At 44.8% G+C, this 26224-nt stretch overlaps 1 protein-coding gene across 1 annotated transcript in view; it reads right to left on the reverse strand.

Annotated features, from left to right (window-relative positions):
* Positions 1-2337: 2337 nt before the first annotated feature.
* Positions 2338-26224, reverse strand: part of ARHGEF16 (Rho guanine nucleotide exchange factor 16) — a gene marked incomplete at its 5' end in the record, with an annotated part of 69976 nt that continues 46089 nt past the window's right edge. Inside the window, 9 exons of the mRNA XM_082273304.1 lie at positions 2338-2616; positions 6342-6443; positions 7862-7938; positions 12476-12682; positions 14421-14572; positions 17831-17923; positions 18073-18147; positions 19653-19782; positions 21536-21688. Coding sequence (XP_082129430.1) covers positions 2477-2616; positions 6342-6443; positions 7862-7938; positions 12476-12682; positions 14421-14572; positions 17831-17923; positions 18073-18147; positions 19653-19782; positions 21536-21688 — 1129 coding nt within the window. The 3' untranslated portion in view covers positions 2338-2476. The remainder of the gene's footprint in view (positions 2617-6341; positions 6444-7861; positions 7939-12475; positions 12683-14420; positions 14573-17830; positions 17924-18072; positions 18148-19652; positions 19783-21535; positions 21689-26224) is intronic.

Below are 26224 nucleotides of genomic sequence, written 5' to 3' on the forward strand. Positions count from 1 at the left end.
ATATTTACAATGAAAAGATTCTTCCGTTCACCTTGTGCAGGATTACATGTACAGCTCTGTTATTGTTAGACTTTGAAACTCTTGGTAGGGAGGGAGGGGGTTGTATATATACAAGATATGCAGAGGCATTTGTCCAATGAGACTCTACATTCATCATGGAGTATGGCTATTTTCTCTCGAGGTCGCATGCTATTAATTTCTTTAAAAAAGGACCAGTTATAAGAAATACCGCATTACGGCCACTAGATGGTGCTGTTTATTACGTCATTAGCATAAAATATTTCATATGATCATCAGCTCCATCTACTGGCCATAATGAAGTATTTTCTTATTCTGATGAATGAATAACATCCGACCTGGAAAATAGGCAAGTAACATTTGATTTTGCCACCACTGACACAGAACAAATGGTCACGCAGTTTCACAGACACGTAGATCTGGGAATTATTTTCTAAATAGACCTCTTAAAAACAGCAATAATAACCTGTATACCCATACATCAGGTGTCTCCAGAATTTTCAGTCTGAGGGACGCATTGCATATTTTGCAAATTGTCATTAGCCCACAAAAAAAATTAAGAGTCCCCATTAAAGTCCACCTTACATGGGAATCCCCCAAAGTCGACCCCTTACACCAGAGTCTCCATCAAAGTTCCCCCTTACATAGGAGTCCAGAGTCCTCACCAGACTCTCCCCTTACATCAGAGATCCCTTTACATTGCAGTCCTCACCAGACTCTCCCCATACATCAGAGTCACCTTGACATAGGAGTCCTCACCAGAGTCTCCTTGACATAGGAGTCCTCACCAGAGTCTCCCCATACATCAGAATCCCCTTGACATCGAAGTCCTCACCAGACTCTCCCCATACATCAGAGTCCCCTTGACATAGGAGTCCTCACCAGGGTCTCCCCATACATCAGAGTCCCCTTGACATAGGAGTCCTCACCAGAGTCTCCCCGTACATCAGAGTCCCCTTGACATAGGAGTCCTCACCAGAGTCTCCCCATACATCAGAATCCCCTTGACATCGAAGTCCTCACCAGACTCTCCCCATACATCAGAGTCCCCTTGACATAGGAGTCCTCACCAGAGTCTCCCCGTACATCAGAGTCCCCTTGACATAGGAGTCCTCACCAGAGTCTCCCCATACATCAGAATCCCCTTGACATCGAAGTCCTCACCAGACTCTCCCCATACATCAGAGTCCCCTTGACATAGGAGTCCTCACCAGAGTCTCCCCAAACATCAGTATCCCCTTGACATCGAAGTCCTCACCAGACTCTCCCCATACATCAGAGTCCCCTTGACATAGGAGTCCTTACCTGAGTCTCCCCGTACATCACCAGAATCTCCCTGTAAATCAGAGTCCCCTTTACATAGGAGTCCTCACCAGAGTCTTCCCGTACATCAGAGTCCCCTTGACATAGGAGTCCTCACCAGACTCTCCCCATACATCAGAGTCCCCTTGACATAGGAGTCCTTACCTGAGTCTCCCCGTACATCACCAGAATCTCCCTGTACATCAGAGTCCCCTTTACATAGGAGTCCTCACCAGAGTCTTCCCGTACATCAGAGTCCCCTTGACATAGGAGTCCTCACCACTCTCCCCCCGAATATTTTAGAGATCCCTTTACATTGCAGTCCTCACCAGACTCTCCCCATACATCAGAGTCCCCCCTTACATAGGAATCCTCACCAGAGTCTCCCCTTACATTAAAGTCCCACTTACAAAATGGAATCATGTTGTGAAGATACCTTGTCCATTCATTGAAAGCCTTCTATTCTGTTTACAGAATGCAAATATGAATGGACAAAGGTAAAGGAGGGGGTGGGTGAAAGCTCTGTTCTCCCCTTATCCATTCACCGAACATCTCGCATTCTGTTCACAGAATGTGAGACACTCTGGGAATGGACAATGAAGAGGAGGGGCGGGGAAATTATCTTATCTCCCCCCCCCCCGCTTGCCCCCCCCACCCCGTGAGAAGCTCCACATAAAATGACACCTTACAATAAAGTCCCCCTTACATCAGGGTCCCCTTCAAAGTTCCATCTTACACCAAGTGGCACAATAAAATCTTGCAGATTCGGCACATGGGCTGAGGTTTGGAGACCCCGGCCAGAAGAAGATGTCTGATCACAGTCCAGATAAAAAGAATATAAAATGAGATTTCGATTCTAGAGAAACAGAGGTCATGCTGAATATCCGGCAATGTGATACAATAGAGGTAAGAAATGTAATCGGTGGCACTCCTGATATCCCTTCCAGTGCTGGTTAGGTTAAAAAAAAAAAAAAAATTTTCACAGACAAAAAAAAAAAAAAAAAAAGTTGAAATCAGTTGTGTACCTCGGCTCATCGATATTCCTAAATGAGGACTGGAGTCCACAGGGGCAGCCTGTTAGAACCGGGTGCGGCTATCGCGCACCTCGGGATGTCAGTTCGATACAATTTGTTATATAAATCTGCTCTCAGTTCGGCTAGACGTCAGTTTCAATCCGCAGCCTCTCCATGCGTTTAACATTGCGCTCCACCGCTACCTGGTTAGTAATTTCTTTGGCACAGGACTGCGGGAACCAACCGCGCTCACCATCCCGGAGTCGTTCACCCTGATACCAACCTAAAGAAAAAATTAAAAAAAAAAAAAAAACAACGGTGAGTTTTGGCGTTCTCTAGAATCGTTAGATTATATCTCTTTTTACAAAGTCGTATTTTCTATGCACCGCAGCTCCATCTAATGGACACAATGAAGCATTACTCCCCATTTAAAAGGGATTACTTTCCATTATTCCAATAGTTGCATTTATTTTCTATATAAGTTATATAGAATCATTTGTTACAAAGTCATATTTATTATGCACCACAGCTCTGACAATGGGAAATATTACTGCATTAAGGCCACTAGATGGAGCTGTGGACCATAGGAAAAAATAAAAAATAATCCGGCGCCAATCCACGAACGCCGTATTCCTTTCGGTGTTTTCGTCACTTCTGGTTACTCCGCTCCTACCCTACGCGTTACCTCATGCCCACAGGACTTCTTCCCCTGAACGCATAGGGCGTAAGCGGAGGTAACCGGAAGTGACGAAAACATGGAAAGGAGTACGGCGCTAGTGGATTGTTTCCGGATACATGGTTTTAAAATTTGAGTTACTTCTATTTATTTTAAATAAATGTTATACAAACTTACTACACCATGAGAGACTATCTTTCATATAACCCAATCCTAAATTATATGGCGAGAGAACCCCTAGAAGTCTCCGAAAGTATACCCATTACCCACACAGGAAATAGAGCAGTGGGGAACATTACAGGGGACACCTAGTGGCAAGCAGGATATACAGCAACAACGGGGAGATAATGCTACCTGATTATTTTAAGCAAAATTCAGGTGAGAGGCCAGAGAGCACAGGGGTGACACCTGAATGAAGGAATATACACTAAGGACGTTTTTTTCTTGTCATTGAATAATTTTTTTCACTTTATTAACCATCATATGGTCTTATCTGTAAACATTTTGAATCCAATATTATTCACGGTTTTGAAATTTACATGATTGCACGGTGCACTTTGGTGGCTTTTTATTGTGATTTTTATGCACTTGGATTATATTATAGCAGGAAGTGCGATTCTGTAAACAGCATTTATTAAATTATTTTTTATAAGGGAAGTGGACGGCGTCCCGTCAGCAGGGCAGTGGACGGCGTCCCATCAGCAGAACAGTGGACGGCGTGTCCCGTCAGCAGGAAAGTGGACGGTGGACATCGTGTCCCGTCAGCAGGAAAGTGGACGGTGGACGGCGTGTCCCGTCAGCAGGAAAGTGGACGGTGGACGGCGTGTCCCGTCAGCAGGACAGTGGACGGCGTGTCCCGTCAGCAGGACAGTGGACGGCGTGTCCCGTCAGCAGGACAGTGGACGGCGTGTCCCGTCAGCAGGACAGTGGACGGCGTGTCCCGTCAGCAGGACAGTGGACGGCGTGTCCCGTCAGCAGGACAGTGGACGGCGTGTCCCGTCAGCAGGACAGTGGACGGCGTGTCCCGTCAGCAGGACAGTGGACGGCGTGTCCCGTCAGCAGGACAGTGGGCGGCGTGTCCCGTCAGCAGGACAGTGGGCGGCGTGTCCCGTCAGCAGGACAGTGGGCGGCGTGTCCCGTCAGCAGGACAGTGGGCGGCGTGTCCCGTCAGCAGGACAGTGGGCGGCGTGTCCCGTCAGCAGGACAGTGGGCGGCGTGTCCCGTCAGCAGGACAGTGGGCGGCGTGTCCCGTCAGCAGGACAGTGGGCGGCGTGTCCCGTCAGCAGGACAGTGGACGGCGTGTCCCGTCAGCAGGACAGTGGACGGCGTGTCCCGTCAGCAGGACAGTGGACGGCGTGTCCCGTCAGCAGGACAGTGGACGGCGTGTCCCGTCAGCAGGACAGTGGACGGCGTGTCCCGTCAGCAGGACAGTGGACGGCGTGTCCCGTCAGCAGGACAGTGGACGGCGTGTCCCGTCAGCAGGACAGTGGACGGCGTGTCCCGTCAGCAGGACAGTGGACGGCGTGTCCCGTCAGCAGGACAGTGGACGGCGTGTCCCGTCAGCAGGACAGTGGACGGCGTGTCCCGTCAGCAGGACAGTGGACGGCGTGTCCCGTCAGCAGGACAGTGGACGGTGGACGGCGTGTCCCATCAGCAGGAAAGTGGACGGTGGACGGCGTGTCCCGTCAGCAGGACAGTGGGCGGTGGACGGCGTGTCCCGTCAGCAGGACAGTGGGCAGTGGACGGCGTGTCCCGTCAGCAGGACAGTGGACGGTGGACGGCGTTTCCCGTCAGCAGGAAAGTGGACGGTGGACGGCGTGTCCCGTCAGCAGGAAAGTGGACGGTGGACGGCGTGTCCCGTCAGCAGGACAGTGGACGGCGTGTCCCGTCAGCAGGACAGTGGACGGCGTGTCCCGTCAGCAGGACAGTGGACGGCGTGTCCCGTCAGCAGGACAGTGGACGGCGTGTCCCGTCAGCAGGACAGTGGACGGCGTGTCCCGTCAGCAGGACAGTGGACGGCGTGTCCCGTCAACAGGACAGTGGACGGCGTGTCCCGTCAACAGGACAGTGGACGGCGTGTCCCGTCAGCAGGACAGTGGACGGCGTGTCCCGTCAGCAGGACAGTGGACGGCGTGTCCCGTCAGCAGGACAGTGGACGGCGTGTCCCGTCAGCAGGACAGTGGACGGCGTGTCCCGTCAGCAGGGCAGCGCGGACGGGGTCAGCAGGGCAGCGCGGACGGGGTCAGCAGGGCAGCGCGGACGGGGTCAGCAGGGCAGCGCGGACGGGGTCAGCAGGGCGGCGCGGACGGGGTCAGCAGGGCAGCGCGGACGGGGTCAGCAGGGCAGCGCGGACGGGGTCAGCAGGGCAGCATAAATAATGTCAGTAGTTTATATTCATTATCTTATTTTATTTTTCAGTTTAACTTTTTTTAATTGTTTTTTTTTTTTTTTAGGGGCCCTTTATGGAACTATCCAGGGTCTAAACAGGCCCCTGTTGTCTCTCTTTTGAGACAAAGAATGGGACTGAGGCCTCAGATGCATTAAACAGTGGATGGGAAGTGCTCTGTGATGAGTGCTTCCTGTTCATTCACATACCGCAGCATAGTAAACACAATGTACTATGCTTCGGGTATGAATGGACAGTCAGTGATCAGTACGCATCACTGACTGTATTCATTCAGAAAAGGAAGGGGACGGTAAAGTAAAAATTTACCAGCTCCTTCCCCACTCTCCATCCTCAAACAATCCTCCACAGCAGTCAGTGGGAGGGGTGAGAAGGGGAACTCAGCAGCGCTGAAGTGTTGGGGGGGGGGGGGTGGAATAATGGAGCACATGGGGGCCAGGCAACACAAAGAAGTAAAACCTAAAGAGAGGAGGGGCACCTGATGTTGATGGCCCGTGAACACCCTCCCAGTATGTTGCGTCTATAGAATATTGAAAAAATATTTGTAGTAGAATTTGAAATCGTGAATTCATTATAAAATATTTAGCATGAACAGAGCCCTGTGCTGGGAACAAAATACAAAGGCAAAAATTTCTGACCTCCCAAAACACCACTTTTCTGGCTGTCTACGGTGTCAGTGCTTTGAGTCACCACCTGGGACACACATTCAGATCAGGAATATTGGCGAAGGTTCAGAACTTCAGATCTGCATATTTGTTCCAAATCAGTGAAGCCACTGGATCAGCATGACATCCAGTAGGTAGTATTTAGAGGAAGCCAGGCCAGCAATGGCTGCCTTCAAACCTCATTTCTACAGGTCTCATTTCACTTCCATTTACCAAATAACATTTTATGCAATTTATGAAGGACGACCCTGATCTGTATTTACCGTCTTCCTCCTGAAGCACCAAGACTACGTCTGCTTGCTGCAGAGACACCTCGTCCGCCTGTTTCGCCATGTAGGCCTTTGTAATCTCCACCTGGCGCAATCCTGGAAGAGATGATAGAATTAGAATCCGAGAGCCGATTCAGACAAGAGCATCATCAAAGCCTCTAATCTCTGCCCTCCACAGATATTCTGAACACTTCCACTGTTCTATGTCCAGGAAAAAACTATTGTCCATTTACAGTTTATGTTCCTCAGTAAACATGCAGATGGGATCATCTTAAAGCAACTCGTGTGTCCAGGTTATAAAAGCCTTCTGGGTATAGATTACATTAGACACTGAATAGCTAAAGGTTTGTGGAAACCCCGACCTTCACACCTTTATAACCTTATTGGACACCTGATCATCTGGGGACCTGACTATCACACCTATATGGCTTTGTAGAACACCTTACCATTACACTTATATGGCCTTACTGAACACTTATCACATCTATATTGCCTTGCTGGACGCCTGCCACTCACACCTATATATGGCCTCGTTGGACACCTGACAGCTTACCTATATGACCTTGTTAGAGACCTGACTATCACAACTACGTGGGTTTGCTGGACAATGCCCATCAGTCCTATATGGCCTTGATGGACTCCTGATCATTACACCCATACGACCTTGGACACCTGACCAGTTAGACCTTTACACCTTTATATGGCCTTGATGGACACCTAACCTTCACACCTATAAAGACCTTGTTGGATACTAACCTTCACACCTATATGACCTTGTTGGACACTGACCTTCACACCTATATGACCTTGTTGGGACACCTGACCTTCACACCTATATGACCTTTACGGACACCTGACCTTCACACCTATATGACCTTTACGGACACCTGACCTTCACACCTATATGACCTTTATGGACCCCTGACCTTCGTACCTATATGGCATTGCTGGAAACCTGACCTTCACACCTTTATATGACCTTGGACACCTAACCTTTACACATATATGACCTTGATGGACACCTAACCTTCACACCTATATCACCTTGTTGGACACCTGACCTTCACACCTATATCACCTTGTTGGACACCTGACCTTCATACCTATATAACCTTTATGGACCCCTGACCTTCATACCTACCTATATGGCCTTGTTGGAACACCTAACCTTCACAGGTGTATGACCTTCTTCAACACCCAACTATCACAACTATATGGTTTTGCTTGACAACTGCCCATCACTCCTATATGGCCTTTTTGGACACCTAATCATTCTGACTACAGTATATGACCTTGTTGGACATGTGACCAGTTGGTCCCCTGACCCTCACACCTTTATATGGCCTTGTTGGACACCTGACCTTCACAACTGTATGACCTTGTTGGGACAACTGTCCATCACACCAGCATTACCTTTTTAGACACCTGACCATCAAATGCCTATACAAGCCTGTTGCTCTCTACCCTCTCCCTGTAAGCTTCCAGCGAGCAAACCTGCCCTTATTTCCTCTTACCTGCTGTCTTGGATTTGCTATAACGTCTATTTTCTTCTTTGACCTCCAGCGCAGTGATCCATCGGGCCCGGTCACTCCTGCAAACAGAAACAAGTATGAGTAAGAATGTCCACATGGCAGGATCCAGGCTGTCCCTGGCTTCCCTAAATTCTAAATCACCAACCTGGAAAAAGCACGCAGCACATGAAGTCTGAATCCCTGACCTGAATAACAAATTCTACTCTACTCAGTTTATCCGAATCAGTGACTCAGTGATGAAGACACGGGATCAGCATGACAGGAAGCAATACAATGTGAAGGAGCTTTATAAGGCTGATATTAGAGATATCCTATTTAGAAGGAGAATATAGCAGCTGCTTTGGTGACTCCATGTTTAAGGTAACTCTCATCCTCACTTTCCTATTGAGGGAGTCATTGACCTGGAACAAGCATGCAGCTAGTGATAGTGAAGTACTATAGTACCAGCTATCCAAACGTTGGTTTGGGAGAGCGAAGCAAAGAAGATCCTCCTTCAGAAGAAGTTTCTTCAGCGACAGCCCCCATATTTCGACCACGCAACAAAGTGGTGGGCGATTCAACCCAGCGACATGAGATCGAACTGCAAATACTGTCTGTGGGTGGGAAGTGTGACCTCAAAGTGTAACTAAAGGCAAAATTCCACCCCCATTTTGGATACAGCACTTTTATTGCTGTCTGCGCCCCTAGGCTGGATTCATACCTGAGAGTTTTGCAGCTCAAAGCTCCAATAAGACCGGAGGAGAAAAAAAAAAAAAATCTATTTCCTATGGTTCAAATCTCCGCTCCAAGTCACTTGAAGCCAAAAAGTTCTGGAGCTTTTTTTGTAGCTCGAATCGAGCAGATGTTTTTTTTTTTTCCCACAGAAATAAATGTGCGATCTCCGCTTTGAGCGTTGTAGCATGTTCGGTCATGGGTTTTTCAGCTCAAATATAAATAAATATTTAAAAAATACATAAAATAACCATAATAAAATAAACACATTAATCCTAACCTTTAACTCGAATACTAACCCCATCCCTAATATTAACCATAACCCTGTCCCCAACCCCTAACTCCAACACTAATAATAACCCCTAACTCCAACATCTAACCTAACAAAATAAATATAATAAATATTAAATAATAAAAAAAAAACTACTAAACATAACCCCTAACAAAAAAAAAAAAAGTAAAACAAATAAAATACATAAATAATAATATTTATAAATAAATGAATACAATAAATAAAACTAAATAATAAAAATAAATTAACCCCTCACCCTAATACTAACCCTGTCCCAAACCCCTAACCCAAACCCCTAGCCTAACAAAATAAATATAATAATAATTATTAATAAACAAATAATAAAATTAATAAATGAACCCTAATCTAACCCAAACTACTAACCCCATCCCTAATACTAACCATAAGCCTGTCCCCCATTAAATGAATAAACCCTAACACTAATAATAACCCCTAACCCCAAAAATAAAATAGATATATTTAAAATAAACTAAATCCTAACCCCAAGGAAAACCCCCCTAACAAAAAAAATTGCAAAACAAAATACATAAAATAATAATAAAAAATAGATGAATAAAATAAATAAAAACAAATTAATTATAAAAACAAATGAACCCCTAACCCTAATACTAACTCTGTCCCAAACCCCGAACACCTAGCCTAACAAAATAAATAAATATAATAATAGTAAATATTATTAATACATAAATAAAATAAATAAACCCTAATCTCTAACCCAAAATACTAACCCCATCTCTAATACTAACCATAACCCTGTCCCCATAAAATGAATAAACCCTAACACTAGAAATAACCCCTAACCCAAAAAAAAAAAAAAAAAAATAGAAATAAATAGACATAACGTTTATAATAAATAATAAAATAAATAAATGAATTCCTAACCCGAACGATAACTCCCTAAAAAAAAATGCAAAACAAAATGCATAAATAAAAAAGAAAATAATTAAAATAAATAAAAATAAATTAACCCTAACATTAATACAAACCATGTCCTAAACTCCTAACCCTAATATTAACCCCTAACCCCAACACCTAACAAAAAAAATAATAATAAAATAAATTAACCCCTATAAATAACCCCTAACAAAATAAATAAATACATGCAGATGAAAAAGCTGAAAAACATAGCAACAAATAACGAAACAGATATTTTTCTCTATTGGCTAATAAAAACATGCCAAAGCTCAAAAACACTTTAAACCTCTTTATAAAAAAGCTAAAAAAAATAAATAAAAAAAAAAAACATTTAAAAATGAGAAGCTAAGGTGTGAATGCAATCCTAGGGAGATTCATCCTCTCTATTTGTCCTGTTTACCGTCATCATTGAAAGTAAAAGAAAATCCCACATTTTAGGCTTGCATCAGAACAGTAATAGAGTGGAAATCTTCCAATGGGGACACTAGATCTGGTGACAACCAAGGATTCCCTCACTTTGTAGAGATTCCTTCTCACTTCCTCCTTTGTCTATGGGACAGGAAGTGAAACCCGCCCCCCCTTGTGACGTAATCAACCCAGCATGCCCCGATAATTGTTTTTTACCGCTCCGAATTTGAATCATTCCAAAAATTTGGAATTAGTTTGAAAATAAATTAACTAAATGAAATTAAATTCAACGAATTCTGAAACAACTCAACAGAACAAAATTAGTAACAAAACGAATCGATCCGAAACAAAACAAAATGTTTTCCATTCTGCACATATCTATCAGGAATGTCACACAATCCAGCAAACTGAGTTGTGTGTAATCTCCTTGCAGAAGAAGAGCACACAGCTCCATGGAGGGCCACTGGGAGAGTATTTCCTGGAGACATGATCATGTGACTTTCTTCCCTCAGTGTGAAGCAACTACAAGCGTGTTCCGGCATCACCAGCAGACTTGTTCCAGGATCCTCAGATCACAGAAGGGAATGGGGTGGGACTGGGGAACTTTTTTAGCCCTCTGAATCTCATGGTTTACTTTTCAGGACCAGCCATGACCAGGATCTGGTATGAAGGTCACTCTACACCGAGGTCTCCAGGTCTTTTAACCACTTTAAGACCGGAAAGGATTTGCCCCCTTAATGACCAGGCCCTATTTTGCAATTCGGCACTGCGTTACTTTAACGGACAATTGCGCGGTCGTGCGACGCTGTACCCAAATAAAATTCATTTTTCCCCCACAAATAGAGCTTTCTTTTGGTGGTATTGGATCACCTCTGCGATTTTTATTTTTTGCGCTATAAACAAAAAAAATAGCGACAATTCTGAAAAAAAATAAATAAAAAAAATAATATTTTTTTCACATTCTGCTATGTGACATTCTCAAAAATAAAAATTTAAAAATCAGAATTTAACATTTTAGGCCAATTTGTTTTCGGCTACATATTTTTGGTAAAAAAAAAAAAAAAAAAAATCGCAATAAGTGTATTTTGATTGGTTTACGCAAAAGTTATTGCGTTTACTTATTAAGGGAAAGATTTATGTCATTTTTATTGTTTTCTTTTTTGTCTAGTAATGGTGGCGATCTGCGATTTTTAGCGGGACTGCAACATTGCGGCGGACAGATCGGACCCCTGACTGGCATTTTTGACACTTTTGGGGGGACCAGTGACATTACTACAGTAATCAGTGCTAAAAATATGCACTGTAATCATGACACTGGCAGGGAAGGGGTTAGCCTAGGGGTGATCAAAAGGGTTAGATGTGAGCCTAGGGGAATGATTCTAACTGTAAGGGGGGGGGGGCGTGGCTTGTGGAATGATCATAGAGACCTGTGTTCCTATATAGAAGGATCACAGGAGCTCTGTGACCATCCCAGGGAGAAGAACGGTCAGCTGTGTTTACAACAGCCGACCGTCCTCTCTCAGCGGGGAGGGATAGCAGGTGTCAGGTGCTTGCCCTGTGCATCGGCTTCCCCGCTGACGATAGGGGGCGCTCGCCCCCTAGCTGCCACCACGCGAGCAACGTATCCATACGTTGTTTTGCCTGTACAAGCCACCCTGCCGCTGTGAGCTCTGCAGAGTGTAATTTCAGCTCCCTGCCCCCCTGTTTTCTGACAGCGCAGACAAAACTTTTTAAATTCTGGACTTTTGAATGGATGTAGAGAAGAGACGACTGCAGATAAACAGGTACAACTTATGTAGGAGGATTTGTTTCATCTCTGTGTGTCACCTGAGGCCGGTCACTTCACCGGGCATATGGAAGGCCGGCCGTACGTGGTTTGAATCTCAGTCGGTTCAGCAGGAACTGGCCAAGATTCAATTGGTTAATGGACAGGCTGAATGTACCAAGTTGATTGATCGATCAACCTTTGCCAGATTGGCATCCCATTTTTGCAAGTGTCTGCTATAGCCGCCAGCGATAATCACTGTCTTCTCCCAGGGCGAAGGTCTTCTACCACCCAGAGAAGACCATAACCTGGCAGGAGGGATTCCCCTGTCAGCGTGGTTTGTGTTGAATGGGGAATCGTGCAAATTTCTTGCCGTGGTTGCAGGAAATAAATTTGCACTGTGTATGGTCAGCCTAAGGGTTTATTATACCCACGCCAGGTCCACCCGCTGTCATTACCCAGAATTCCTCCGCCCAATACTCACAGTGTATCCGTTGCCAGCATAATCTGCTCCTGTCGCCCCTCGCTGTTTTTCCTCATGGTTATCTGGAACGGATATGGTCCAGCTGGACTTCGGTTTCCAGCAGTCCCCGACTTTCCCGGGGGAGAAACCACGCCGTCTCCAATATCGATCTCATCGATGGCGTACTGATCCGTCTTCACATAATCCGTCACCAGATAGCTGTCCTCGCTGCGGGTTAGAGGATGACAAAGCAATGTAACTTCAATTAGGTCAAACAGGACCTCACAAACGCCACCATGAGCTGGTCTGTTCAGGTCTACAACAGTCATCCAACATCGCCCAACATCACCCACCATCAACCCAACATCACCATCAACCCAACATCACCATCAACCCAACATCACCATCAACCCAACATCACCATCAACCCAACATCACCATCAACCCAACATCACCATCAACCCAACATCACCATCGCCCAACATCACTGCATTACAAGCTGCAACCCTTCAACTAAACAAACAAAAAACACCCCACCACTACTTACCACAACCACCCCCCCACCACCCACTACTTACCACAACCACCATCACCCCCCGGGCCCCCCCCCCCACCACTACTTACCAGCACCACCACTAATTCCCACCACCACCCACTCCCCACATCTAAAATTACCACCACCACCATTACTTACCACCACCACCCCCCACCACCCACTACTTACCACAACCACGATCATCACCCCCCCCCCCCACCACTACTTACCACCACCACCCACTCCCCAAATCTAAAATTACCACCACCACCCATTCCCCACATCTAAAATTACCACCACCACCATTACTTACCACCACTACTTACCACCACCACCCCCCACTACTTACCACAACCACGATCACCCCCCCCCCCCCCACCACTACTTACCACCACCACCCACTCCCCACATCTAAATTACCACCACCATTACTTACCACCACTACCCCCCACCACCCACTACTTACCACAACCACGATCACCCCCCCACCACTACTTACCACCACCACCACCAATTACCACCACCACCCACTCCCCACATCTAAATTACCATAACCACCACCATTACTTACCACCACTACTTACCACCACCCACTCCCCACCACCAACACTACTTACCACCACCCACTCCCCGCCACTTACCACCACCACTAACCATCACCCACTCCACCTCCAGTAATTACCACCACCACCACCACCATTACTTACCACCACTACTCATCACCACCCACTCCCCACCACCACCACTACTTGCCACCACTCTACTCCCCACAACCGCTACATACCACCACCCATTACCCATCACTACTTACCACCACCACTACTTACCATCACCCACTCTCCACCACCACCCCCAATTACCACCACCCACCATCACTACTACTTACCACCACCACTACTTACCATCACCACATCACTACCACCACTACTTAACATCACCCACTCCCCACCACCACTACTTACCACTACCCCACCACCACTCCCCACCACCACTACTTACCACCACCCACTCCCCACCTGATTATAACAGGAACAGAACAAAATCTCCAAATCTCGTGGCATATAAAAACAGTCACATGTATGTATTTAATTGAACTCCTTCATGCAGGCCAGAGTCGGTGCTTTCAATGGGAGGTGACGCCCGGAGCCAGTAGGTGGGGTTCCTGATCTTGCTGCAATGTAATTGGCTGCATGGTCCTGACATCACTGGGAACCTTGCTTACTGGCTCCATATTGTCAGTAGCGGACTGTGAGCTGTTGTTGACAGCTCAGTCATGATTCTGGGGGGCACGAAGGAGCACGATCCAGAATAAGATAGCAAAGCATAGATGGGGCAGCTGGGTGTTAGGGCCCACCCATCCTACCCTAGCATATATGCATAATGCGGTCATAAAGGGTTACACTGTGAGCTATGGATTTTCTGTCCATTTACCTCTTCTTCTTCGTAATGATGAGGACATCGTTAAATAGGAAGAGGTAGTAGTAGGGCCTTCCGAAGCCTTTGCGGAAGATTCCAGATTCTTCCATCAGCAGGAGCTCACCTCTTTTCAGGAGCCAGCGGGAGGCGGAGATCAGAGGGAAGGGCTGCGAACAAGAAAAAAAAATGTGCCACTGTCAAAAAATGTCCTCCAAAGTGGTTGCAAGCCCTTCCATATACCCGGTGAAGTGACTGGCCCGAGGTGATACACAGAGATTAAACAAGCCCTCCTACACAAGATGTACCTGTTTATCTGCAGTCTTCTCTTCTCTACACCCCTTCAAAGTGCAGAAACTATAAAGCTTTTTTGAGCTTTCAGAAAGCAGGTGAAGTTACACTAGTCAACTAGTATTGACCCCCCCAGGAGTCCTCCAGTTTTATCAGTCCAGTACGCTCTTTGTTCAACAGTAAGTACCAACCCTGATGAAGGGGGACCCTTTGAACCTTCGAAACATGTTGGCTTTTGATGATATGAGAGTCTGGGTAAAATTAAATCTGGGTTTTGCTGCAATAGAGACTGGGTGTACAAAGAAAGCACCCAAAACAAAACGTATAAGGTCCAGATTTAATTTTATTCAGACTCCTATATGATAAGAAGCCAACATGTTTCAGGGGTACAAAGGTTTCTCCTTCATCAGGGTTGGTACTTTTGAACAAAGTGTGTGTACTGAACTGATAAAAAACTGGGAGGTATTCTGAGGGGCAACTAGTATTGACCAATCCAGAAGGATCATACCAATTAACCCCCCCCCCCCCCACCCCAGGAGACCTCCAGTTTTACCAGTCCAGTACACTCTTTGTTCAACAGTACCAACCCTGACGAAGGGGGACCCTTTGAACCTTCGAAACATGTTGGCTCTTGATGATATGAGAGTCTGGGTAAAATTAAATCTGGGTTTTGCTGCAATAGGGACTGGGTGTACAAAGAGGAAAGCACCCAAAACAGAACGCAGAAGGTCCAAATTAATTTTATTCAGACTCCTATGTGATAAGAAGCCAACATGTTTCAGAGGTACAAAGGTTTCTCCTTCATCAGGGTTGGTACTGTTGAACAAAGTGTGTACTAACTGATAAAAATGAAGGGGTCCTCAGGGGTAATTCGTATGATCACTCCAGATATTGGTTAAGCCTTAGGGCCTTCTGGAACTTTAATACTATTTACTTCTCAGGATCCCTCCAGTTTAGTCACTCCAGGATGCACTTTGTGTAACAGTACCAACCCTGATGAAAGGGGGACCCTTGAACCCCCCAAACATGTTTTTTTTGTGATATAAGAATCTGAGTAAAATTAATTCTGGACTTTATGCATTGTTTTTGGCACTTTCCTCCTAGTAAACCCATAAGCGCAGTTCCCTACTCTGGCAAAGAGACAATTGTTAGCCGCCATCTCTGAAAAAGCTGCCTAAGGAGAAGAATTCCCAACATCTACTGATTTATAGGATCCAGAGCCCAACACCTGTCTTCTACATTCCTACCAGTTAAAAACCTCTCTCTATCCAACCCCCCCCCCCAAAAAAATAAAAAAACATGGCTGTAGATATACCTAAAAAGGGGGGCTAAATTCCAATTTAAAGCCCAACTCCAGGAATTAGAAATAACCTCCTCTTACAGTGGGGTCTCTCTCACTGCACAGGTTAACTGCTCTATGGGTCTCAGAATAAGGAGACTTACCTTATTCCGCCCTCTGCCAGGGACCTCCGCAGCCTTTTCTTTAAGCCGTGGTTACACTCCAGCCCCCACCACACACACACACTAGATCACCAAAAGTATTGGGATGCCTTTACACACACATGAACTTTAATGGCATCCCAGTCTTAGTCCGTAGGGTTCACTATTGAGTTGGCCCACCCTTTGCAGCTATAACAGCTTCAACTCTTCTGGGAAGGCTGTCCACAAGGTTTAGGACTGTGTCTATGGGGATGTTTGACCGTTCTTTCAAAAGCGCCTTTGTGAGGTCAGGCGCTGATGTTGGGCGAAAAGGCCTGGCTCACAGTCTCCGCTCTATTTCATTACAAAGATGTTCAATCAGGATGAGGTCAGGACTTTGTGCAGGCCAGTCAAGTTCCTGCACCCCAAACTCGCTCATCCATGCCTTTATGGACCTTGCTTTGTGCAGGGTCACATGGAGCCATCTTTGGGTGCGCACCCCTACTTTTGGTAATATAGTGTGATATAATATATATATATATATATATATATATATATATATATATATATATATATATATATATATATATATATATATATATCACACATATACACATACACATACACACACACACACACACACACACAGTAAAACCTTGGATTGCGAGCATAATTCGTTCCGGAAACATGCTTGTAATCCAAAGCACTCTTATATCAAAGCGAATTTCCCCATAAGAAATAATGGAAACTCAGATGATTCGTTCCACAACCATTTATTCATAAATCCTTCAGTTTATAGTCCATATAAGAAGATTATAGCATTGCATTATAGCATTATAACCATAAAATGTCCATCCATAAATAGCCGCTTCCACAAGGGGATTTGAAGCAAAATCTTGCAGGAGCTACAGAGTATCAAAGAGAAGAGAGGCGCCTCTAAGTGTAGTAATATGGTTCCATTTAATGAAGGTACAACATTTAGCAACTCACATGGTTGATGAATAAAACAGTCACATCTAAGGATGCAGGCATCCGGGCTAAAGCTGTCCACATAGACCATCTTCTGAACCACCAGCTGCCAGTCTGTAATCCTGACCGGAAGACCACCCTGCAGTAAAGCGATCTGAAAGCGAGGGGCAGCATGGAAAGGATGACGTAGATGGCGGTGCGGAGGATGGTCTATATGGACAGCTTTACCCCGGATGCCTGCATACTTAGATGTGCCTGTTCCAATCATCAACCATGTGAGTTGCTAAATGTTGAACCTTCATTAAATTTAACCATATTGCTACACTTAGAGGCGCCTCTCTTCTCTTTTATACTTAGCTGTGACTTGAGGCTACTTGTATATCAAGACATCGCTTGTATATCAAGTCAAAATTTATTTGAAAAAGTTGCTTGTCTTGCAAAGCGCTCTTAAACCAAGTTACTCTCAAAACAAGGTTTTACTGTATTTCAAACAACAGATAGGAAGGAAGGGCGGAATCTTGCTAGCCTGGTCATATAATAGAATACTTTTGAAATGCTTTTTGGATTCTTTGTAACTTTTTACATTTAATGCATTTTATGTGCAGCAATCCTCCAATAACCTTATCTATATATGGCCCGTAGGAGGGCCCGAGTGCATTGCACTGTGAGATTGCTGAAGTGCCGCTCACCAGTCACCACACCGGATTTGTGTATAAATAGGTGTGAATGTGGGGAATCGTTTTCCTTACCTTTATCTTCCCAAATTCAAGTTGAGTTTGTAGCGTGTACATCTGTTCCGTCCTCTCCATTTTCCGAGCCCCCTCGTTGCATTGCTTTACTAACTAGAAACATAAAAAAAAAAAAAATCCACAAATAACCTTTCTGTATCTGCTGGAAGAGATTGGACGATCTGACTACCAATGGTAAGAGAAAGCCTTTGGATCTGCCAACCATTGGAAGACCGCACACACTGCATAGATTGGAGACTTACCTTACTGATGGCTTTCAGTGCCCTGGTGTTGGCTTCATACTCTGGAGAATATACGTCCGTTTTCTGGCAGATAGTCTACAGAATGGGACACAAAACACATTTATTGAGATCTCAAAGAATCTAAAATTACATCTAAAAAAAAAAAAAAGAAAAAAAAAAAAAAAGACAAAAACATAAAAATATACACTTTATAACGAGGGAAAAACTGAGCTATTTCCATACAACATTGTACTTAGAAGCAGCAACTCCCCTGTGAGATACACATAGTACTAAATAAATTCCCATATAGAGTTGCGCTAAGTCCCACTAAAGAAGATGTGAAAATAAATGTGAAAATAAAGTAAAAATAGATAAATTCAAAAGTCCAAGTTGTGATGAAACAAAATCCTTCAAACAGTATGCACACCATCCGTCACCACTGACGTCGTCCTGGAGCACGTCGTTGTGTGACGAAACGCATAGGGCGGAGGGACATGCTGACGTCACCGCGCTTCGTATATCCCGGAAGGACGGGCTGCTACAGAAAGCTGGTCAGCGTGTATACCATGAAAGTGAATTTTAAAGTGCCTTGTTGTAAGTGCAACCTTTGGAATTATAAAAATATACACATTGGGGTTGATTAACTAAAACTGGAGCGTGCAAAATCTGGTGCAGCTGTGCATAGTAGCTGATCAGCTCCCATGTTTTATTGTCAAAACTTAATTTGAATAAACTGAAGTTAGAAGCCGATTGGCTGACATGCACAGCTGCACCAAATTCTGAGTGCTCCAGTTTTAGTAAATCTTCCTCAATGGGTCCATTAAAAAAAAAAAAAAAGAAGAAAAAAAATTGCTGTATGAATATCCCAATTCCCACTAAAGAAGATGTGAAAATAAAGTAAAATAGATAAATTAAAAAGTCCAAGTTGTGCTGAAACAAAATCGTTCAAATGGTATGCCCACCATCCGTCAATACGGACGTCATCCTGGGGAACGGTGTGTGACGAAACGCGGCGGGACGTGCTGACGTCACCACTCTTCGTATATCCCGGATGGACGGGCTGCTACAGAAAGCTGGCCAGCGTGTATACCATGAATGCAAATTTTAAAGTGCCTTGTTGTAAGTGCAACCTTTGGAATTATAAAAATATACACATTGGGGTTGATTAAGTAAAACTGGAGCGTGCAAAATCTGGTGCAGCTGTGCATATAGCTAAACAGCTTCCATGTTTTATTGTCAAAACCTAATTGAACAAACTGAAGTTTGAAGCCGATTGGCTGACATGCACAGCTGCCCCAAATTCGGAGTGCTCCAGTTTTAGTAAATCTCACTCAATGGGTCCATTAAAAAAATAAAAAATAAAAATTGCTGCATGAATATCCCAAGCATTTGCACAGAAATCACAAATAAGCCCTGTATTTTTCCTAATATGTTAATTTCCTGTGATCGCTGCATCCACCATAATGTGGCGTTTTCTCCATTGAGGTATGTCAAGTGCACTTCAACCATTTGAATTACCCCACATCTCATAGAAGTACTACAAATACAAGTCGTGCTGGACGATGGATGTTGCAGAATTTAGACGTTAATGCATTACTCACATCCATCAGCAGAGGGAGCCGAGTGGCCCTCTGCATGGGAAGAATGAGAAAAGAAATCATTGGCAGACCGCCACACTCTGGATTCATCTGGATCTGGTTCAGCGTTTCTTTAAAGGCCACGTTCGTGGATCTGAAAAGACAGTGAGAAAAATGTAAAGTTCCCATCAGAAAAGCAGACATTTACGGTGGTATGGTGGTCATAGGCTACCTGCCATTCTAGGCTTAAAAGAGGCTTAAAAAGTGTATTTTGGGGACACGAGAATAAAAACAAAACCAAAACAATTTAGCAGATTTAATATTAAGAATGTTGCGAATACAGAAAAATACCTACTGATCCTGCCTGGAATCCAAGGATCTAACTTCCTGTTACCTGACAACACTGCCTCTGCTGCACTGAAATTCCAAACCATGGATTTCATGAAATCCATACGGAGTCAGATGATGCCAAACTACGGTATATTTGTCAAGGCCGTGCGTCAATAATTCAGGGCTCCATACATTAATTTGCCTTTAACTTTTGGCCCAGTCACCCGGTGGCCAATGTGGGGCAAGAGATAAAGAAAGGAGAGAGTGCATTGTGCACAAGTCAACTGGTGGATGGTCCAAAAGGACACTTCTCTGGTGGAGCCACATGCAATATAAACTGTCTGTAAAGCCTCACAACCGGACACTTTCAGACTCTATTGATCATTTTCCATCCAGGGTGGCTTTATAGCCAGTTGTTGGCTGTTAGGTTGAAAAGAATATAGTTACATAGTTAGTGAGGTTGAAAAAAGACATCCGTCCATCCAGTTCAACCTATGATGTGTGTGTGTGTTTGCTGTTAACCGTACATTGTATACCCTTGTATGTTGTTCATTGTATACCCCTGTATGTTGTACATTGTATACCCCTGTATGTTGTACATTGTATACCCCTGTATGTTGTACATTGTATACCCCTGTATGTTGTACATTGTATACCCCTGTATGTTGTACATTGTATACCCCTGTATGTTGTACATTGTATACCCCTGTATGTTGTACATTGTATACCCCTGTATGTTGTGGTCTTTAAGGTGCCCATCTAATCGTTTTTTGAAACTATCGATGCTCCCTGCTGATACCACTGCTTGTGGAAGAGAACTCCACATCCTTACCGCTCTTACAGTGAAGAACCCCCTACGTACTTTAAGGTTATACCGCCTTTCCTCTAGTATTAGGGAGTGTCCACGTGTCTTATTATATTCCCTTCCTCTAAAAATGTTGTTCCTTATGCTAGGGTCGCCAGTACAGTATTTGTACATTGATATCATATCCCCCCTCAATTGTCTCTTCTCCAGAGAGAATAGGTTCAGTGCTTGTAGTCTTTCCTCATAGCTGATGTCCTCCATTCCCCTAATTATTTTTGTTGCCCTTCTCTGGACTTTCTCCAGTTCCAGCACATCCTTCCTGAGGACCGGTGCCCAGAACTGGACAGCATACTCCAGATGTGGCCGGACCAGAGTCTTGTAGAGTGGGAGAATAATCTCTTTATTTCTGGAGTGAATCCCCTTTTTTATGAATCCCAGTATTCTGTTGGCTTTGCTTGCAGCGGCTTGCCAGAGGTTCCCCCCCTAGTGAGTAGCTTGCTTTCTGGTTTCTGGCCCCTAAGTGCATTACTTTACATTTTTCAACATTAAACCTCATCTGCCATGTAGTTGCCCACCCCGTTATTTTGTTCAGGTCCGCTTGTAAGGTTTCCACATCCTGCATAGAAGATATTGGCATGATTAGTTTAGCATCATCCGCAAATACTGAGATTGTACTAGATATCCCCTCCTCTAGATCATTTATGAATAAATTAAACAATATGTATGAGAAGAGGGGCCCGGGGCCCTTTGTTTGTGAGGCGCCTCCACTTACAGCAGCCTCTGGAGGGTCCTCTGCTGGTAGACCTCATTGGAGCAGTATATGACGTACGGATGGAAATTGTTCAGCGCATGGTGCTCCACAATGTCGCTGATGTCGTGAATGAAGGCATTGTCCTTGTGCCGCCTCTCCAAGTCCTCAAAAAATCTGGAAAGGAAAAGGGAGAACAAAATGTCAAAATGCCACCTAAAAGTATCTGAAATTAGAACTTTTAAGTCTTCCATGCTTTACAGCTGATTTATAGTAAACCTTTCAATCAGCGGCGGCTCGTCCATAAGAGGCTCCACCCCCCTAAAGTTCATATTCCTAGTGAATGATTTATTTTTAAATAAATGATAATATAACTAACATTTTTTAACATAAAGTAAATGTTAGTTATATTATAATTTATTAAAAAAATAAATAAATAAATAAATAAATCGTTCCACTGTGCGGGGTGCCGGACTAATAGCTGTCTATTCGCTCCATCATTTTTTAACAAGCACATGATTGGAGCCTGAGGCTCTAACTGGCTTGTTTAATGTTGTGCTCTGCGCCCCAAACCCTCCCACTTTTGACATAAGCAAATGAAAATTTGCCATCCCATCATTTCTGGTTTCTTGTCCCGGAAGATTTGGAACATGGAAGCCGCCACCCACTGGGATTTGGAACATGGAAGCCGCCACCCACTGGGTATCAGCGGAGCCGTGGCAGGCCAGGCTGGAGGCTGCAGGTAAAAAAATGTACCACCAGCCGCCACAGCTTCCAATTAATAAAACTCTTGAAAAGCAGCCATGTGGTGTACCTCAACACTTTCCTGGATTTCCAAAACTCAAGATGAGAAGATAACCAAATGTTGACTTTGAGAATCCAAGTTGAGGGTTGGGACACCCCGTGGTGCTGCTAGCTGTTGGTTTCAAAAGCATGGCCATCAAGCTGAAGGACCAATTTGTTGGAAAAGTTGGCAGCAGGCCAACCTACAACTTTGCATAGCAAAGTTTGGATTTGCCTATGAGGGTGCAACAGGCTGAGTGGGTTTTCAGGGCACAAAAGAAAGCAAAATAAGTGGAACCAGGGGGTGTGTATATCGGGGATGGGGTGGGATCTAACATGAAGAGACTCCCATTTTCCAACTCACAACTACTTCCCTAAAAGTCTCAACTTTGCTTCTTGGCATTTCTGCTTTGACCTATTTTTTATTTTTTGTCATGGTGTCTATGTATCTCCTCAGGCAACCCTAGGGGTGGTAATGGGGCACTACCAGATATGCAGATAGAAGGCAAGCATAATGTGGTCTTATGGCGCTTTTCCACTGCGTGGAACCGAACGGTTCGGCTGGCTTTTGCGCTTTTCCACTGCATGGTACCGCATGGTACGGTGTTGAAACGGTTCGGTACGGTACGGTACGGCGGCGCTTTTCCACTATATGGAACCGAACGGTACGGCTCGCTTAAACAGTACCACCTCGGTTGTGGTTCCAAGAGGGCCGTACCGGTACCATATCCCACAATCCTTTGCATGCAGCCTTGACTGTTTGTCACTACTAGCCACTGATTGGTCAGAGAATCGTTGTTATCCCACCCACTTTACTTTAGTGGAAAAGCAAACCAAGCAGGGCCGAGTGGAGCCGAGCCGGTACTTGCAGTGGAAAAGTGCCATTAGTTAACCCTGCTCTGTCCACTTTGTCCCATGTAACAAAAATAAAAAGATGAATAGAAAGTTAAAAAGAGGGAAGGAAGAAGGGAAGGAAGAAAGGAGGGAAAGGAAAGAAAGAAAGAAAGAAAGAAAGAAAGAAAGAAAGAAAGAAAGAAAGAAAGAAAGAAAGAAAGAAAGAAAGAAAGAAAGAAAGAAAGAAAGAAAGAAAGAAAGAAAGAAAGAAAGAAAGAAAGAAAGAAAGAAAGAAAGAAAGAAAGAAAGAAAGAAAGGAGAGAAGGAAAGAAAGAAAGAAAGGAAAGAAAGAAAGGAGAGAAAGAAAGGAGAGAAAGGAAAGAAAGAAAGGAGGGAAAGGAAAGAAAGAAAGAAAGGAGGGAAAGGAAAGAAAGAAAGAAAGAAAGAAAGGAGGAAAAGGAAAGAAAGAAAGAAAGAAAGGAGGGAAAGGAAAGAAAGAAAGAAAGGAGGGAAAGGAAAGAAAGAAAGGAGGGAAAGGAAAGAAAGAAAGGAGGGAAAGGAAAGAAAGAAAGGAGGGAAAGGAAAGAAAGAAAGGAAGGAAAGGAGGGAAAGGAAGGAAATGAAGGAAAGGAGGGAAAGGAAGGAAAGGAAGGAAAGGAAGGAAAGGAGGGAAAGGAGGGAAAGGAAGGAAAGGAGGGAAAGGAGGGAAAGGAGGGAAGGAAAAGGTAAAGGAGATTGAAAGGTAAAGAAAAAAAGAAGAAAATTTAAAAGGGAAAGAAGTGGGAAAAGAAACGGAAAGGTAAAAGGAAAAAAGGAAAGGAAATAAAAATAAGAAAAATAAAGTAAAGGAGAGGATAAGGGAAATGAGAAGGAAGAGGGAAAGGAAACGAAGAGGGAAAAGGAAAGGGGAACAAAAAGATTAAAGGAATAGGAAGGAAGGATTATGTATGCAATTCAATAATGGAAATATGATACAGCAAGAATATAAAATGTGTTTGTATGAAAAGTAACTTGAAGGTACATTTTAAAGATAATCTACAATAAAGGCTTACAGGAGATGAACTGTAGATTGTAATTATGTAATTAAGGCACAGTAGAAAATATGCGTTTCCTGTGCTGTGTTGGGTCTTAGTGGTGCTTTAATCCAGATATAGTGTGCAGTGCACGGTGCACATATGTGAGGAAGTGGTTACAGAGATCTTTAAAAAGAGAATGTAAATCCCCCATCCTCACCCCTGGACAGCAGCCCGAGGGGGAAGAGATATGAACTAGTCTGCAGCTTCAGCTTCTGTCATCCCTGCTGGGGATGTGACCCCGCTCAGAGCAAGACAGAATCCAGTGATTGGGACAAGATGGGACTTCCCGAAAAAATGGTTGATGACCCTGGAGGTCACAGTTCTGAAGAGGAAGGAATGTGACCCAAACTAAGAGCAAATGACAATGTACTAACAAAAGTCAGGCTGCAAGATATGGCTGTGCAATCTTTAAACTCGCTCCAACTAAGAGAATAGATACTGAGCATATTGCGAGGTGGAGAAGTAAAAATAAATATCTACGCAAGCTGTATTATGTCTTTTAGACATTTTCAGTACCATGTGTCCAAATTACCAATATTCACTTTTAAATCACTACTGAACAGAAACCGAGCCCACGGGTTAAAAACCGAGCCCACGGGATAAAAACCGAGCCCACGGGATAAAATCCGAGCCCACGGGATAAAATCCGAGCCCACGGGATAAAATCCGAGCCCACGGGATAAAATCCGAGCCCACGGGGTAAAAACAAAGCCCACGGGGTAAAAACAAAGCCCACGGGGTAAAAACAAAGCCCACGGGGTAAAAAACAAAGCCCACGGGGTAAAAAACAAAGCCCACGGGGTAAAAACAAAGCCCACGGGATAAAAACAAAGCCCACGGGATAAAAACAAAGCCCACGGGATAAAAACAAACAAAGCCCACGGGATAAAAACAAACAAAGCCCACGGGATAAAAACAAACAAAGCCCACGGGATAAAAACAAACAAAGCCCACGGGATAAAAACAAACAAAGCCCACGGGATGAGACCATGAGATGAAAGCCACAGGACAAGATGAAAACAATTCACAGGATTAAAATTGTGAGCCTAAAGAAGAAGTCCCACAAGACCACCACATGGCTCGCAGAACCATACCCCGAGGCCACAGAACCACACCCCGAGCCCACAGGACCACACCCCGAGCCCACAGGACCACACCCCGAGCCCACAGGACCACACCCCGAGCCCACAGGACCACACCCCGAGCCCACAGGACCATACCCCGAGCCCACAGGACCATACCCCGAGCCCACGAGACCATACCCCGAGCCCACGAGACCATACCCCGAGCCCACGAGACCATACCCCGAGCCCACAGGACCATACCCCGAGCCCACAGGACCATACCCCGAGCCCACAGGACCATACCCCGAGCCCACAGGACCATACCCCGAGCCCACAGGACCATACCCCGAGCCCACAGGACCATACCCCGAGCCCACAGGACCATACCCCGAGCCCACAGGACCATACCCCGAGCCCACAGGACCATACCCCGAGCCCACGGGACCATAATTGAACACACAGAACAAAATCTGAGCCCACAAGACAATAAAATGAACCCATGGTGGGACTAAAGCCGAGCCCAAAGGATGGAAATGAAGCCCACTGAAAAAAACAATACAGTATTACATGGACACGCTCTCAATACCCAATTTCCATGTCAACGAGGATCTTGTGCACCTTCCCCACTGGGACAATTGATTGTTCAACATTCAGTCCTATTATAGATACATAATAAATATCATCCACAAAACCAGCATTACCAAAGCAAACGGGGAGGACTTTTCAGTTAAGACTGGAGTGGATTGTTCACAGCTTATAAAGTGCATCCCACCGGATTCACAGCAGTTATAGGGTTTCACAATACCACATTACATCCCATACTGAGAGAAGGAAAACTAGAGGCCTCCTTGCCCCCCCCCTGACCTAAGCACAAAAAATAATTTACAATGTAACAAATCAAAGAAGGGGATTGTGTCCAGTGTGACACGGAGATAATGTCTACCACCTGAGACCAG

This window comes from Pelophylax lessonae (assembly GCF_965119305.1).
Source record: "Pelophylax lessonae genome assembly, chromosome: 12".
Taxonomy (NCBI): Eukaryota; Metazoa; Chordata; class Amphibia; order Anura; family Ranidae; genus Pelophylax; species Pelophylax lessonae.